General features: G+C 43.9%; 1 protein-coding gene across 1 annotated transcript in view; it reads right to left on the bottom strand.

Moving 5' to 3' along the window:
- Positions 1–16,165, bottom strand: part of TDG (thymine DNA glycosylase) — a 213,212-nt gene that overhangs the window by 61,967 nt on the left and 135,080 nt on the right. The window contains exons 4-7 of the mRNA XM_078674931.1: positions 13,692–13,761; positions 7,920–8,055; positions 7,752–7,834; positions 7,577–7,671 (exon numbers count right to left, since the gene is read on the bottom strand). Of these exons, the coding sequence (XP_078531057.1) occupies positions 7,577–7,671; positions 7,752–7,834; positions 7,920–8,055; positions 13,692–13,761 (384 nt within the window). The remainder of the gene's footprint in view (positions 1–7,576; positions 7,672–7,751; positions 7,835–7,919; positions 8,056–13,691; positions 13,762–16,165) is intronic.

Here is a 16,165-nt window from a genome sequence, read left to right as displayed (position 1 = left end):
ATGCAGCAGCTGGATTGTGTTGTGTGTTTTGTGTACACAATAGCTGCATCACTTGGCTTTTATGAGCCAGTCGCCTAGGTAAGGAAACACTTCTTAAGTGAGCTGCTACCACTGCGAGACATTTTGTGAAGACTCTGGGTCATGTTGAGACTCCGAATGAAAGGACTTTGAACTGGTAATGTTGCCGGTCCACTACGACCTGTAGGTTTTTTCTTGAAGTAGGGTGAATAGGAATGTGGAAGTAGGCGTCCTTGAGTTCAAGAGTGGCAAGGAAGTCGGCTTGTTGGAGCAGCAGGAGGAGGACCTGTTGTAGCGTGACCATGTGGAAGTGGTCGGATTGTATGTACAGGTTTAACGGTCTGAGGTCTAAAATTGGCCTGAGAGTGCCGTACTTTTTTGGAATGAGGAAATAAAGGAAGTAAATCCCTGTACCTTGCTGATGAAGGGGAACCGGTTCTATTGCATGCTTTTTCAAGAGAGAGAGAACCTATTGCTTGAGAGCGCAATATGGTCTGTGGACATTGGACGTTGTCTGGGAGGTATGTGGGTGGACCGGGGGGGGGGAGGCAGGGAGAAGGGAGTTCCAGGCAGTAACCATACTGGATAACTTGTCTTACCCACCAGTCTGTTGTAATGGAATTCCAGACAGGTAGGAACTGAGATAGTCTTTCCCCGACCGGAGTGGACTGGGGGAGTGGAGGTAAGTCACTGTTTTGTGATGGGGGATTTGCGTGTGTTAGAACCACGTCCTCTCCCTCTGTTATTGCCTCTGTTAAGCCCCTCTAAAATATCCTCTGTTAGGAGAAGTTTGAGTGGGGCTCTTATAAATGGTAGAGAATGGTTTTGGAGGCGCCCCTATAAGAGGAGCGACGAAAGGAACCTCTACTAGTTGTAGCCTGTAGAGCCCCCATAGATTTGGCTGTTTCTGTGTCCTTTTTCATCTTTTCTAAAGATGTGTCCACAGTAGGTCCAAACAAGTGTTCCTGATCCAAGGGTTGATTGAGGATAGTAGACTGTACCTCTTGCATAAAAACCAGGTATGCGTAACCACGCATGTCTGCGTAGTAACACACTAGTATTAATTGTGCGGGATGCTGTATCTGCTGCATCCAGGGCACTTTTAATAGAGGTATTTGTGATTAACTTTCCCGCTTGTATGAGATAATTCGCCTTGGTCTTATGTTGGTTTGGAAGTTTGTGCATGAGCTTTTCAAGCTCCTCAGAGTGAGTCCTGTCATACCGCGCCAGTAAAGCTTGGGAGTTGGTAATACGCCAAACATTTGCCGCCTGGGACACAACCCTTTTACTGGATGCATCCAAGAGTTTAGACTCTTTGTCTGGTGGAAGGGCATCGCCTGTGTTTTGGGAATATGCCCGTTTACGGGCATTTGCCACTACTAATGAATCCAGAGGGAGCTGACCCTTAATAGCTGGTTTGTATTTCTTTTCAATTCTTGGATTGAGCACTCTAGCCAGACAGGATCTTTAAAAACCTCAGGGGCATGTTTAATCATCCCTTTCAGCATAGGGAGAGAATTTGTTGTTTTTTGAGGCTGTGAGGTCTCTAATAACAAATCTTCCTCCAGAGGGTCTGAGTGGAGTTGAACCCCATGGTATTGTGCAGCTCTATTTATTAGTTGCACAAACCCTACGTTTTCATCTGGAGGGGATGGTCTAGAGGGATATACATCTGGCTCAGGTACATCTGGGACATTATAATCATCCCAAGAGTCATGAGGTGGGATACTGTGGGTGTCATCATCAGTATCATTATTATCACATGGTGGGTCTATGTCGTCATCCCCACCCCCTGTATCCTCATCATCATCTTGTGGTGCAGGTGAAAGAAGAGGCACTAGAGTGTGCTGGAGAGAGTATTATGCTTGGAAGCTGTGGAGTTGGAGAGAAAGGCCTCATAGGTGAGGTGGCTGAGTCTTTTTTCTTTAAGGGTATCTCAGGTGTTTCTGAGGTGTCCAATTTCCTCTTTTTAGATGGTACAGAGGTGACCTAGCTGGTAATTGGGTCAATATGGAGTGTTTTTTGCTTAGGATACGGTGGTTCTGGATGAAACAGTTCTTCTGATCCACTGTCTTTTTTCGTTGCAGAGGACTTAGGCTCCAAGTGGTGCTTTGGTCTGTCTTCTTTAGCTTTAGGAGGAGTTTTTGTCTCCTTCTGCTCAGGTGCAGTTTTCACCTCTGAAGATTTTGAATGTTTTTTCAGATCCGAAGCCTTGGGTTGACCGTTTTGGTGTCGAAGAGTCCGGTGTCGACGGTGTCTTGGTTTTTTCTGTCGGTGCCGAAGAGTCTGGTGTCAAAGGTACCTTGGGTTTGTGTTTCGTGCCAAAGATTTTTCGGTACCGTGGTATGGCTGGCTCAATCTGAGCTGCCTGAAGGCTTTGTGGACTTCGGTGCCGGCCCAGAGGCGGGTCTGTTGAAGTATTGTTACGGTGTGGACCTAGACCCGAAGGTGAAGGGGTTACCGGAGCCTTGTGTTTTTTGGGGGCAGGGGCGTCGATCTCAGTACTCACGCTCCATTGACCCCCGGAGCCTTGTGTTTTTTGGGGGCAGGGGCGTCGATCTCATAACTCACGCTCCGTTGACCTGGAGTTATCGTGTGTTCTTCTGAGTCCAATTCATCGGCTTCTGAGACACTGGCTTGTTCATCTCCTGTCTCTGGATCGTCAGGGTCTGCACCGAAGATGTTGTCTGGCACCGAAACGGTCGATCTGGACATTTCGGGACGTCGAGCACGGCGATTACATATAGTTTTCTTGGACCTGAAAGAATCACAGGCCTGGCAGTGTCGACTCTTGTGTTCTGGAGAGAGACAAAGGTTGCAGACCTCGTGGTGAGATCTGTGTGTGGGAATTTAGACCCCACATGTGCATTTTTTTAATGAAGTCCTTTCCATATGCTGGTTGATGGCGTCAATCGGCCCAACGGCCTGCGTCGACGACCGGACTCGAAGATTTTGTTGGTTTTGGGATACGCGTCGAGGGAGATCGCAATCGAAACAATACCGTCAAACAGTGAGAGCTTTGTGCGTCGAAGGGGAATCTAAACCGACACCGACCAGGAGCGCAGCAAATCACAGCCGAACCCGATGGGGGAAAAAACAATCTGGAGATGGAGTCGATGCCCATACGCACTACTAACCAAAGGAGGATTCACCTATCTTGTGTCTACAAAGACTTCTACAATAGCAAAGTGCAAACATCCGAGCCCAACACCAGATGTCGATCTATGCAAAAGTATGCGATCTACAGCTCATATGCCTTGAATGTAAACATTTACACTAAGGCCTGGGGAAATAGATTCCTAAACATACTACTAAATTTGGTCCACTCAGATCAGTGCAATTTTATGCCACATCGCAGCACTAGGCTTTGTATTCGTAGAGTCCAAATAGCCCTTGCATGTCTACCTGACCAAAAAGGCACCTTAATGCTCACAGATTTCAAGGCCTTCTACTCGGTTGACTGGACTTTCCTCGAGGGAGAACTAATGAAAATAGGCTTTGGGCCTGGATTTAGGTTGCACGTCCAGATTTTATACTCGCACCTGCATGCCCAAGTTTGAGTCAACAGCACCCTCTCTTCACCTTTTGCGAGTGGTCAAGTCACCGGCAAGGTTGTCTGTTATCCCCCTTCTTTTTGCCTGAGCCACAGAACCCTAAGCGGTATGGATCTGATGCAACGCCCAGAATCAGAGATTCAATTTGGGTGTGGTAATGGAGGACCGATTGAGCTCCATGCAGATGATGTTCTCTTATTTCTTTCCTGGCCCTCTATCTCACTGCCCCAGTTTGCTTCAAATGCCGACTCTTTACAGGGAAGTACCTGGGAATTCGCATAGCTGTAGAGCTTAATCTAACTTGGAGCCTAAAACTGAAGACCTTTAATGACAGGGTGACTGTAAATCTTACAAATGGATCAAACTCTCCCTTGGCTGGCAGGGTAGTCCTGTTTAAAATAACAGCACTGCCACACATACTGTACCGCCTCCAAACGTTTCCTCTATCTGCATCCCAAGCCTGGTTTCAGAAATTGTTTGCTAAGACCCCTATGAAAAGACTTGCCCTCATGGGATATGATAGGTGGGATCTCACTGGAATCTCCATGGTGGGAGTTGTTTAGCAGGGGATCTACCTAACATCCTCCCAGGATCTTCAAACTGAATACTCTTACATAAATTAGAATTTTACCTTTATTTACAATTACTTCTTCTTTACACCTCCATTGGGAAGCCCTTAATGATACATCAGACTCAAAGCACAAGCCATTATAGACCCATAGGAAAGGGATGTAGATCCTGGCTATACTAGATACTTGTGATTAATTCTCCAGACCTCTTTGTGGCTTTAAGGGCACACTGGGAATATTGCACGACTGATTGGAGACTCGTTTGTATGTCCCAATTGGTGTTAGTTACCTCACAAGACTTTGGCTTACCAAACTTAAGTACCTCCAGATGACCTACATCATGCCCCCAAGACTGTGGCGGCCCAACAAGTTGACCGTGCCTCCCTGTTATCATTACCCCGAAGAGCGGGCACATTTTTACCATGTGATATGGGAATGCCTTCACAATATTCAGTATTGGCAAAAGGTGTTTCTGTCTTTCTCACAAGTGCTTGTTGAGCCAGCGGACCCATCTCCACATGTTGCACTGTTGGGTATCGTAGAGGATTTTGGGGAAACCCGAGGAGATTGTACCCTCATAGGGATTGAAAAAGTGCTCGCCAAAAGGGACATAGTTTAATATTAGAACTCCCTGTCCCCTCCATCCTTGCCCATGTGATGAGCCGCAATGGTCTGGTCACTAAACAAGAACAACCATCTCTCAGGGGTTGACATCAGAAACATACGAAAGTGTGGGGGAAATGATGGGCACATCATGGTTTATGCTAATGCACCTCTGGAATTACCTGGACTGCACCGTTCAGTAGATACATATTTACTATGTTGTCAGGGTGTCACGTGTTGCAACTGACTGTTTTTAAAATAATACAATTTGAATATAAAAAGCATCAGAAAAATAATGATCAGCATGGTTTGGAGGATAGTGCAATGTATAAGGGAGAGATAATGTGTGGAGGTCAAAACCTATGCAGCTTCCAGATTCAAAAGTCATCTTGGTAGCTCACCAATATCTAGCGTTGTGCATAGACGGCAAAGCTCTCTCTAGGAGGACTGAGTTAAACACAAGAAATTTAAACACGCAATGGCATAGCCAATAGGTTTCGCTTTTGGGACGTTATAGATGCTTAGCCATGCAACAGTTGATTTTGTTGCACCAAGGATATTGTGCTGCATAACTAAAAACTTATAAGGTCCCAAAAGCGAGACCTATTGGCCATATCAATGCTTGTTTTTTTAAGACCCTGGATAGCTGAGATGCTAGTGGAGTGATGATGTAAGAGGTCAGGGCCACACTCAAATAGTACGGAATGGGACGAGGAAGGGGACAAGGAGGTAAGGCTGATACACTGCTGCTTTAAAGTTATGCCAAAGGCAGACTGGCAAAGAGGACAGACAATCACTACGAAGCGTAAACCAGACGTGTGTTCAAACTAACTAACATGAGAGAAACAGCCAGATACTTTCCAGGGTTTGTGGAAAGGTACAGTGATGAATGCTGCGGGGAGACAGGCAGCTTGTTGTAATGGAGCTGTTGACACAGCCAGGCCGCTGTTGGAGGCAGATCTTCATCTGAGAAACTGTCCCTTTCATCGTTCCCAATGTCCCCTGTTCCCGCCCATGCACTTCAGCCTGGATCATAGCAGTTCCATCTCTCAGAGATAACGCTGCCTGGACTGAGGCCGGGCGGTGTCAGTGCACATCTCAGACACAGCCAGTGAAGACCTGGAGGCCACCTCGTGCTCATTGCGTCCGCCATTGTCTCCTGGGGGGGGAGGGGCAGTCACAGTGCCTTTTCATCTGTGTTCCTATTGATGTCAAACATGGGAGCGGTCGTCAGAGGACACACAATAAAGGAGACACTCACCCCCACACAGCGCTCCTGTAATCGTGTGCATAGGGAAAATGCATACAGACCACAAACCCCGCTGACAAATGCAAGTAGAGTACATTGTTTGACATTGACAAAGTGAAAATATCTCAAATGTAACATTTCAAGTTTTTTTCTTATTACTAACGCCTCATGATAAAAACGTTTGCATTTTTCATGTATTTTTCACACCATATTTAGTTACTTCTCAATACATCGATTATTTCCACATTTCTACAGTAAGTGATCCTGAAAAAATAAATTCAAACTCATTTCTCCGCTAATTAAGATGATTAGCATGTAATTATAATTGCTCTACATAAATCAATCTAAGTAAAATTAAAAAGGCAGCAGATGGATTCTTAAACCCCGGCAAAAATGACGCCTCATTCAGATGAGCCCACCTCCATATTCTCCCTGGCGTTGGGTGAGGACTGATCCTTACAGAAAAAAAATCTTCGAACGGAAAGCCAATGGCTAGATAGAAAAGAAATTAGGCGCTACAAAAGAAAAGTGCTGTGCGTTTATTCTTCATGTCACCGTTTATCAGAAAATATGCAGGATATGAAAGCTCTGCAATTGTCTCAATGTGGGGATATAGGTTTATAGTGGAATGCAAAAAAGAGGAGCTTTGTGAGAGCTCATTAGCTGTCTAGGGGCACTGGAGCGATATAGTTGGCCTTATGCGGGTGCATGTTGGGAGCCCTCTACAAGTACTGGTAATATGAAACCAGTGAAAACTGCAGAGAGGCAGTGATGGAGGGGCCTGTCGGGCACTCTGGAACTGCCAGAAGGGCTGGCTTGAAAGGGCCAGTGTGTGAGCTATTCGTTTGGTCCTGTGGGCCATGACGGGACAGCCAAGTTGACCGCGCGCTCAAAAAAAGTTACAAAAAAGTAGAAAGTGACCTTCCACATAACGCAAAATTCAGAAATTTCACCAACATATTTAAAATTTCGCACAGGCTGTGTAAAAATATTAAAGGAGGAGTGAGTAAAGGTAATAAATACCCTGGGGAAGAAGACGGTAGTTACACAAGCATTGAAGGCAGAAAAGTAGAAAGCATGAAAGACAATTGTGAAGAAGGGAAGGCACGCGCATGAAAGTTCATCACATCAAAACAAGCGTGAGGGACAAGAACTCGTGCTTGTGCTGCCATGCGCCTTGCAGGAGAGAGCAGCACCGGCGCGAGAGACATATGTTGTCAATTAGCATGCGTGCCCCTGCTCGCTGCCGCAAGGTGGAGGTCGCCTCAAGCAAGAGTGTGTGCTTCCAAAAAGAGCAGAGCGATGGCTAAAGGTCCTCCTAAGCAAAGCATGCGCGCTGCGTAGACGAGACCTAAAAACTATACAGTACATTGACACTGTGGAGACACAGAAAATGTGCACTTGTTTGCAAAGACAAAGAATCACACATTAAAAGCAGGAATGTACTGAATATTTTAAGTAAATGTTTATGCTTCTACTCTCCCTGCTTAAACTCCGAACCTTCTGCCCCCAAACACCTCCTGCAGCAAACACAGCAGTGCAACCACACAATAATGAAATTATTACTTCCAACCAGTACTTACGGTTTCAGTGTCAGGTACTTTGTGAGGCTGGAGTCCAAAGCCAAACTGCTTGATTTTTATTCCAAAGACCTCTTTACTAAACATTTCATAAATACCTGCAGTAAAGAATAATGTTTTTATAAGAAGCCTTATGGGGAAGGTGACGTTTGTATAGTCAAGACAGTTAGGCACTCACATTTTCCATTAAAAACCGCTATTTTGGGCTTATACTTCTGTAGTTTTTGTAGGAGAATTCTTCCTCCTTCCCGAAACTCTTTGCTGCAAAATGACAATGGAGAATTTAATAACACACACAAAATGGCATGTTAATGTGAGCTCTTACAAGAAGCTGGGCTCATAGTACCTCGAGAGATCTTTGCTTCCTGGGGTCGTTCTTTCCACCATGTTTGTGAATCCAATTCCAAACTTCTCTGGTAAAGTATGATCATCAGTGTGAGTCAACTGTTCGTCGCTTAGTCCAGACAAGAACAGGCACTTCCCTGTGAAGAATCCAGACTGTTTACTTGCATGCTACCCAGTACAGTAAAACAATGAAAATCCTTCTTCAAGCAAGATCACTCTCCTCTCCAAAAGAGAACTCAGTTATTTACATGATCCTTAGCCTCATAATGCTCCATTGCCAGATAGCTGCATTTAACGCCAAATTACAGGCAATTATCGCTCTCAGAAAGGTAATGGAATTTCAAGTACACACAATTTCTGGATTTCAAGAAAACCGAAATAAAGAAGCAATTTAGAACATTTGTCACACTGTTCAATGAAACTTAGAAAGGAACAAATGGATCCGCCTCTTGCTGGCTAACAACCTTAGCCACCACTTTACTGGAAGCACAAAACTCTGCATCTACTTCTGAGCTACAGATTACTAAAATGAAACCGAAACAAATACACATGCAAGCAAAGATTACTCGTGCACCCTTAATCCCTAGTTTACTCTTGCTGCCCCTTCCTCCAGAACTATGGGATGCCCCCACACAAAAACGACACCAGAGCACATTCTTGCAGAGTACAAAAAGTCATCAGAAACCTGGGCGCATAGGCGCTTGTGTGTGTCAGGCCCACCCAATCACATGCACACGGGTTTGTATCGCAGTCCTACGCAAGGCTTTGCGCAAATTGTACTTCTATGAGCAGTCTCCCCTCCTCCAGATTCATGTTAATATTTTACTCAAGACAGAAATGCATCGTTTTGGAAGAGGGGAGAGTAAAGGGAAGCAGATATACAGCCTAGCTGAAAAGGTTTTTTAAAACATACATCCGCTGGACCCAACTTCCAATGCGCAGTAATTACAAAAATCGTACAAGAGCGCCCAAGTGGGTGCTTGAGTGTTTTTTCTTTTTTTTTTTTTAGAACGCTACCATTGATGAGAAGAGTTGGGAAACTATTTGTGACAGTTGCATTTTGACTTTTATCTAGATGCTTATGTGTGAAACCTTAAAAAGGTTGGTCTCCCAATTAAGTATGGCTTGTGATTTCATAAAGGCTGTACCCGCTTGCTTTCTGATCAAATCCCTCTGCAGAAGGGAAAAGTGGATTTAAAAAGCAATGATTTTTAGGTTAGACATATCAAGAAAAAGCCACAATGGAGAGGAGGGAACAAATGATCACAAGGAGCTCTGTGAAATCTAGTTTCATGGTGCCTAAAGCCACGAAAAAGTAGTTGCAAATGTCAAGGTGCCATTTGTTGCCGTTATGGACTTGCTCCGGCAACAAAAGGTGTTAAAACCTTTAAAAAAAATTAGGTGCAATGACAGTCACTAAAGTTTGTTAATATGAGGAGAGGGATTGGGGCCAGGATAGGGGAATTACTTGTGGCCTATAGCCTTATCCCTAACAGTGAGATAGGACAGTGATCAGAGGTGTCCACATCTGAGGGGTTTCAAAGAGGCCGAGCTGGCTCTATCCTTACTGAACAGGGACTGGAACCTATTCCATCAAAGGTGTGGAAGGGTCCTCTGTCCTGGGATTCCAAGATTTTCCTACTTTCCCATTTTAAATTGAAACCGTTTTGCCCATCTCTGCTTTGGGATGGCCAGGCGAGGCGCTACAATGAAGATACAGGTCATGGTTTTCAGGCTGGCAGAAGAGAAGATTCAAGACCACAAGGTGAAAATGCCCAGCGCACAGTCAACACGTTTCAAGACAAAGTCATTTTCACAGTGGTGTAAATATAAAAACAAATGCTGAAAAAAGCAGATTAAAAAGAATGTTACATAAGATATAATTGCTTGTATTGCACTGCACTTTATGTTGTTGTTTGCAATTTCTTTATTTGCTTTTATTATAAACAAAAGAAAAACCACGATATAATTCATATTTCTACCATGCTTTCTTAAAGAGTGATGCCATAACTTGTGGGGAGATCGTTGGATGCAAGCTTGCAAAAACCTACCTGTGGTTTGAAAAACAGTGTCAGCTGATGGAAAAAGGAGAAAAACAAGCCCACTCTTACAAGAAAATAGGGAAGAGGCCCAGATAGGGTCCCGGCCTATCAGGAGGGAGGGTGAGACCTTGTGGAAGTATAAAGGCCCATGGGATACACTCTCGTAAGTAGGTAATGTAACAATAAATGGAGTATCCTTTGTCCTACAAGAGAAAATCCTATCCCACATGGGAACCCGGTCAGAGTTTAATGAAGCAAGGGGAATCACTTCCTTTTTTTAGTATGACCCTCTCACACACTAATTGTGTCATGCTTCATCACTGTATTCACCATGGCCCCTAAAAGCAAGGATGGGCTCAAACATAGTCCAGGGAGCTCTTTTGATATTATTTCCACTGGGGAGACTGGAAATGAATAACAAGCATTGGCAAAGCCAATAGGTTTCACCTATACAATATCTATTGGCTTTGTAAATGTTCATATGCTGAATATTCATCCAGCAGGCGGCTCCTCCTACGTATGCTGCCTACTGTGTTATTATCGAGGTTGGTGGGTGGCTTTCAGAAGAGAGTCTGTTTTATAGACAATAAATCACGCTTATCTGCAGGCTGGCCATTTTACACCACAGCTGATCTTAAAGCAGGGGAACCGGGTAGAAGTCTTGGCGGGAGGCTCAACCTACAGCGAATCTGGGCAAATCACTTAATCCCTCTGTGCCTGAAGTTCTATCCGTTTGTAATGCAATTGTTCATTAAAAAAGCTAAGAACATAAAGACAATAAACAGACTAGAAGGGGAGTTGACTGAAAAGGAATGGGTCATGAGACATAGAAGTACATGGGTCAGAAGCACAATAGTGGACAAGTATTCAAACATACTACAGGGAGAATAAATAAAAGAAGACTGGGGTGTGGAGGGGGAGCTGAATAGGAGACTAAAGTGGGCAGAGAACCAGAAGACGAAGGTAGAAGGGCCAATGTGGTAAAAGAACATAAACCTGATTTCAGAAAGTTACAGCTAACTCACCACCCTCTTTTCCACATCGCAAGCAGAGAACACATGGCGTGCACAGACACTACCACCAGCTTTGGAGCTACGGAGGACAGTGGTCGCCCCTTGGACAGTGGATTGGCTAAGGTTACTCTATGGTACAATATGCAGGTCTATCTTGGCATGTCCTCCAAGTTGTGACTAATTCTCTAAACCACAACACAACTGACAATGGACCCCTCTAGTGTTCGGGGCTACATTACAGAGCAAGGACTCAGTGGTGAGGTACACTGCAACTGTACACTTGTCCCTTTCCTCCAAGTCTTGGCTGCCTGCGCCCGACTCCCTAAATGTGTAGTGTTTCTGATTTCACATACTAAACAACATTCAACACCAACTGGCCTCTGGGCTGCCTGTTTCTGCAACCATGCGCTCCAGTGTTGATTGGATGTTGAGAGCACCATAATTCTCATCGGAGGTCAAGCTTTCTGTGCCACCAATTGGAGTCCGCGAAATCCCTCTGGTCTTTCCTTCCATGCCTTGGCAACAGCCTGACGTCAGAGTGTGACAATCAGCCAGACAGTCATGGAGCAAAAAAATATGCATAATCAGGGTCTCAACCAATCATGCAAGAAAACGGCTCATGGCAGAGAGTAAAGCAAAAGGAGCACGATGCACGTGCAGGAAATTAAAAGTATTCTAAAAGGAAAGTGAAGTTCACATTGAGGTGTGTAATATCCACTTGAGTGGTAGAACAGCTACCTTGCTATGGTAGACTTCACCTCACAAATTACCACACATTGTTACACTGTGGTTTTGGAAAGTATATACCATCTGCAGTGCAACTGGTGCTTGTGTAAAGCACTCTGATGCCTTCGGGTGGAGTTTGTGCTATGTGAAAAGAAAAAATAGAGGGAGGGGGTGTTAAAGGGAGTGTGTTAAACAGCAGGAGGGGGAGGTGAAAGGGAAAGCATGCACTTGTATGGAGTACAGGTAATAGATTACATTTATTTTTTTAAGTACCTCAGAAGCACACGGCCAGTGGAAGGACACTAGCCGCCACCCACTGATTGCCAACTGGAAAGTGTACTTGTTACAAGCTCCAGGGAACAGCTGAAGCAAGACCGAGGTAGTGCGACCTGATGATGTGGGAAGCTGCTGCTGACCAGCAAGAAGCAAGAGAACAAGAGTAACAAGTGAGGCCTACAAACGGTAAGTGATGGGCTGGCTTTATGCTCCTTTTAAGTTTTTTTTTTTTTAAACCAAAGATTTTCACAAGCACAGCACAAGCGAAACCTAAGAATACCTCAGTCAGACCAAAGTGTCCCTTGATTAGAGGACTGGAAGGGTATGGGTTAAAAGGAATTATCCGGTAGTGGGGTTCTCAGGATATAATGGACCTAGGACCCTAAGATGATCACCGACCTGTTTCAGCCTCTATTATTTGGCCCATCTGGTCCAGCGCTTTCTTCAGGACATAATGATGTTAATTGTCCCAATGCGCTGTACACTCACTATTTTAGTGTCTTGTCGTATGGAGGGAGAGTTGAATCACTCACCCCAATATAGGATCCCTGTTCCCCAATTGAGAAGTCAGGGGGCGGGAGAGCATGCCCCTGTAATCACACTGTCCCCAAGGGTAGCATGCCTCCCCGACACCTCGATTCATGCCTGTACTCTCCCAGCTCATCCTCAAGAAAAGGGTGCTGGGGGAACAGGGACTACTTGACAAAGCACAGATGTTCTGGTATCTTCTCACAATGAACTGGAAAAAACTAAGGTAGCTGAATGACAACACAGCTTTGTGGGGTATTACTGGCTTACAGATGTACACGGGCGAAAACCTCATTTCATAGTTAAGGTCTCTTAAAGGAACATGCATTATCAGAGGCAGGATCCCTAGCATTGACTTCCAGCCTTCTGGCTTTGTTAATGCTTGTTTTGTCAAGGTTTTCAGAAAACTATAATTTTGAGGTGCGGGCGTGCCTTTGCCAATGTAAAAAAACCAAATTGGCTAAAAGCAAAAATCTTTTTTTCGAAGCAAACTTTGACACAGTATTTCCCGGTACTTAAGGGAATTACTTAATGTGGATGTACTCTATATAAAAGAGCAACATGCCATCACTCACAGTGAAGTTAGCCAATGGCTGAAGGGGGCTGACCCACTGCTCCAACCTGTATGCCGTAGTGAGTGGAAGAAAAATGTGACTGACAACAGACCATTGGATGACAAGGGGTGGTCAAAGTATATTATATATGCAAGTCAAATCAAAAGGTGTTAATTAACGGCAGCCCACAAGCGTTTTTGAAATAGTTATATATGTTTAAAGAAGTTCCTGTGGGATCGATTTGACAATTTCAATACTCAATGAGTGATGCCAAGTTCCAATGACCATGAAAATAGTGAAAGTTATCCACCTTAAATTGTGTAAAATTAAATCCAAAACTTCTACTACTACCAAAAAAGCGTTACTTTTCATTCAAATGAGGTCATCATTAAACAACAATTCTAAGTTTAGTTCAGCTGCTTTTTAAAAAGGGACATAACATACAGAGGTGTTTTTGCTCAGGACTGTTCCACAAAATCATAGACATAGAAGATGGTGGACTTGTTTGTACAGGACTTCTTTCATTTCGTCATAGAAACACAAAATGCATGCATACATTGATTTTCTTTTCCATGTATACATTACTTTTAAACTCCCGGTAAAGCGCAGACAAACAAAATTTAAAAGAACTTACAGAAGTGGTTCCCTGGTCCTGGATAATGATGCCCTTTGTAAGCTGCCATCAATCCCGGGTTTATACCAATCTGCAACCAAAACAACTCATTTAGCTAAATTTATTGAATTAGATAGAAGAGGAGCAAGACAAGGACGGTAAGGGACATAAAGCATACAAACATGCGTGTTCAAATTACATCTATATGGCATCTTGAAACCCTTGCATTTCTACAAATAAAATCTATATTCTAGTTTCCCGGTGTGCCACAGGACAACAATCTGCGGCAGGAGTGAAGCATTTTAAACTGATTATAAATAGGGCCCAATAAGGGGAATATACCTTTTGTGTTTTTAAAAGGACTCTCACCTACATATTTCTACATGGGTACTTCATCTTTGTGTACTCACACGGTGTGATGTGACACTGGGTAGGTTCTACCCCACTACTGGCAGGGGCTAGTTGATCTATATATACTGTGGGATTGCGAACTATTAAAATTACCTTGGGTGTCAAACTGTGCTACTTAATTTTTATCACTACTGAGGCACCCTGGACAGGTTAAAAGCCACTAAAGTGGGAAAGTGGGGAATATCAATGATCTCTTCATCAATTTTTCAGCATGTTTCAGCTTTTATCCTAGCCACAAACGGTCATCCAGCTTTCATCAGGACCTGCCTGGAACTACATTTATTCTGAGCTTCGATATTTAACATAACACCTCTTGGGTTGTCTAATCCTCTTGCGGAATGCAGGGTAATTCATTCCACATTACCATTTGTTTTACCAAATTCTGGGTACTTTTGTGGTGGCTGGGAATTTCACAGTATTTTAGTTAAGGATGAGGCTCCTAATAGGGGATTACAGGCAGGCAGTCCTCACGCCCCATTCTTCAAAAGGAGTGCCGCCCATGCACCTACTCGGGTCCAGTGACTCCTGAATTGTCACATCCAAATATAATGCCACATGTGAAAAATCCTAAAACAACTTATTCTTTACTTTTTTTCTTCAATCTGTGGGGGGAAAAACAACCAAAAACGTTCATTTCCTCCTTCCACCAAAGATATCTCTACAGGATTCGAAGTAGATTTAGATTAGTGTTCTTGGGTACGGTGTTCCATCAACATTGCCAGTATCCAAGTCAAACAGTCCAAAACTGTCTTTCATGTCAGATTCCTTTCTCTCAGGAAAGAACAGGAACCTTCAAAACGTCAGCCCAGGACTGCATCCTCATGTTTCATTGTCCGTGTCGGTCTAGATGCCAACAAACCCCAGCTCTTCATCTTCACTCTCCACTCACAAAAGGCTTCTGCAGCTCTACAAGCCTTCTCTACTAGTTCACTAAAGAAGGTAATATAACAAAAACAACCGTCTACTTCATTACCAATTCCACTGTGGTTATGACCCCACCTGCTGTGCAGTGTAGTGTAGCAATTTCCATTAATCGCCAAGGACTCCTGCAAGTGCTTTGTCCAGTTCATCAAATTTACCTGCATCCTTCCTACTCCACTGAAGGCCCCCAGTCTTTCGACCATCACTAGTGCAAATTAAGATGTTTCTAATGCCCATCACACCATGAAGATGTTCTCATGATCCCACAATGCTTCCTGAGTCTCTGAAACCAAAGCTCAGCAAAATGCACCAAACAGGTTATAACATTGGCATGACACACTGTGGCTCAGAGTGAAGTGGTAGGATAGAATCAATTTTCCTAAACTCTAACTTGTGTGAATAAAACCTCAATGGCCTTCAAAGCAAACCCTTCCTACAATGAATCACAAATTCATGCTTGTTCTATCATCTACTATCCTTCATATAACTTCTTTACAGCGGTGGCCCCGACCTAGTCCTAAACTAACAATCCTCACCGAAACCTTCATTCAATCTGCTATACTACAATATTTGGGTTGAGGACCCAAAAAATATTTAGACATAGTATGGTGGGTTCACCAAATTGACAGCCTTCACCATGTATAAGGATGCCCAGTACCTGAACAAACTCTTCTCCCAGTTACTGAACCTCAATATCTCAGAGGACCAGACTCTTTGCTGGGCCACCCAATGCCCATTTCATCATCAAAGGTATTTCAGTTTTTAAGAAGTATATTCATATAGGTCATAAACAAGCAACATCAATAAACCAAGGTTAGCCCTTTCTCAAGGCCTTCGAGAGATCGCCCTGCCTTTTTTACCAACTTTTTTTACCAACCGGCCATACATATAGTAAAACAGACTTTGGACAAAAAATAGCTATTAATAAACTTCTCTATGGTGACATTCAGCTCCTCAGGTGAGGGATATTAAAAGATAACCAAGGACAGTTTTGTCTGCCATCATTTCATGGGCTCTGTAGGTTTGACACATTAAGGAAAAGCTGAAAATGAAGGGATGGGTGTAGACTCCCTACCTGTGTATGGTACCCATGACCTTTATCATGCACACCATGTACACTGCTCTGGTTACTCAAAGAAGCAAAGAATTAGACAAAGAATGCA

Source organism: Lissotriton helveticus, chromosome 1_1 (genome assembly GCF_964261635.1).
Source record: "Lissotriton helveticus chromosome 1_1, aLisHel1.1, whole genome shotgun sequence".
Taxonomy (NCBI): domain Eukaryota; kingdom Metazoa; phylum Chordata; class Amphibia; order Caudata; family Salamandridae; genus Lissotriton; species Lissotriton helveticus.
The sequence above is the reverse complement of the archived record's forward strand: the minus strand, read 5'-3'. Positions and strand labels throughout refer to the sequence as shown.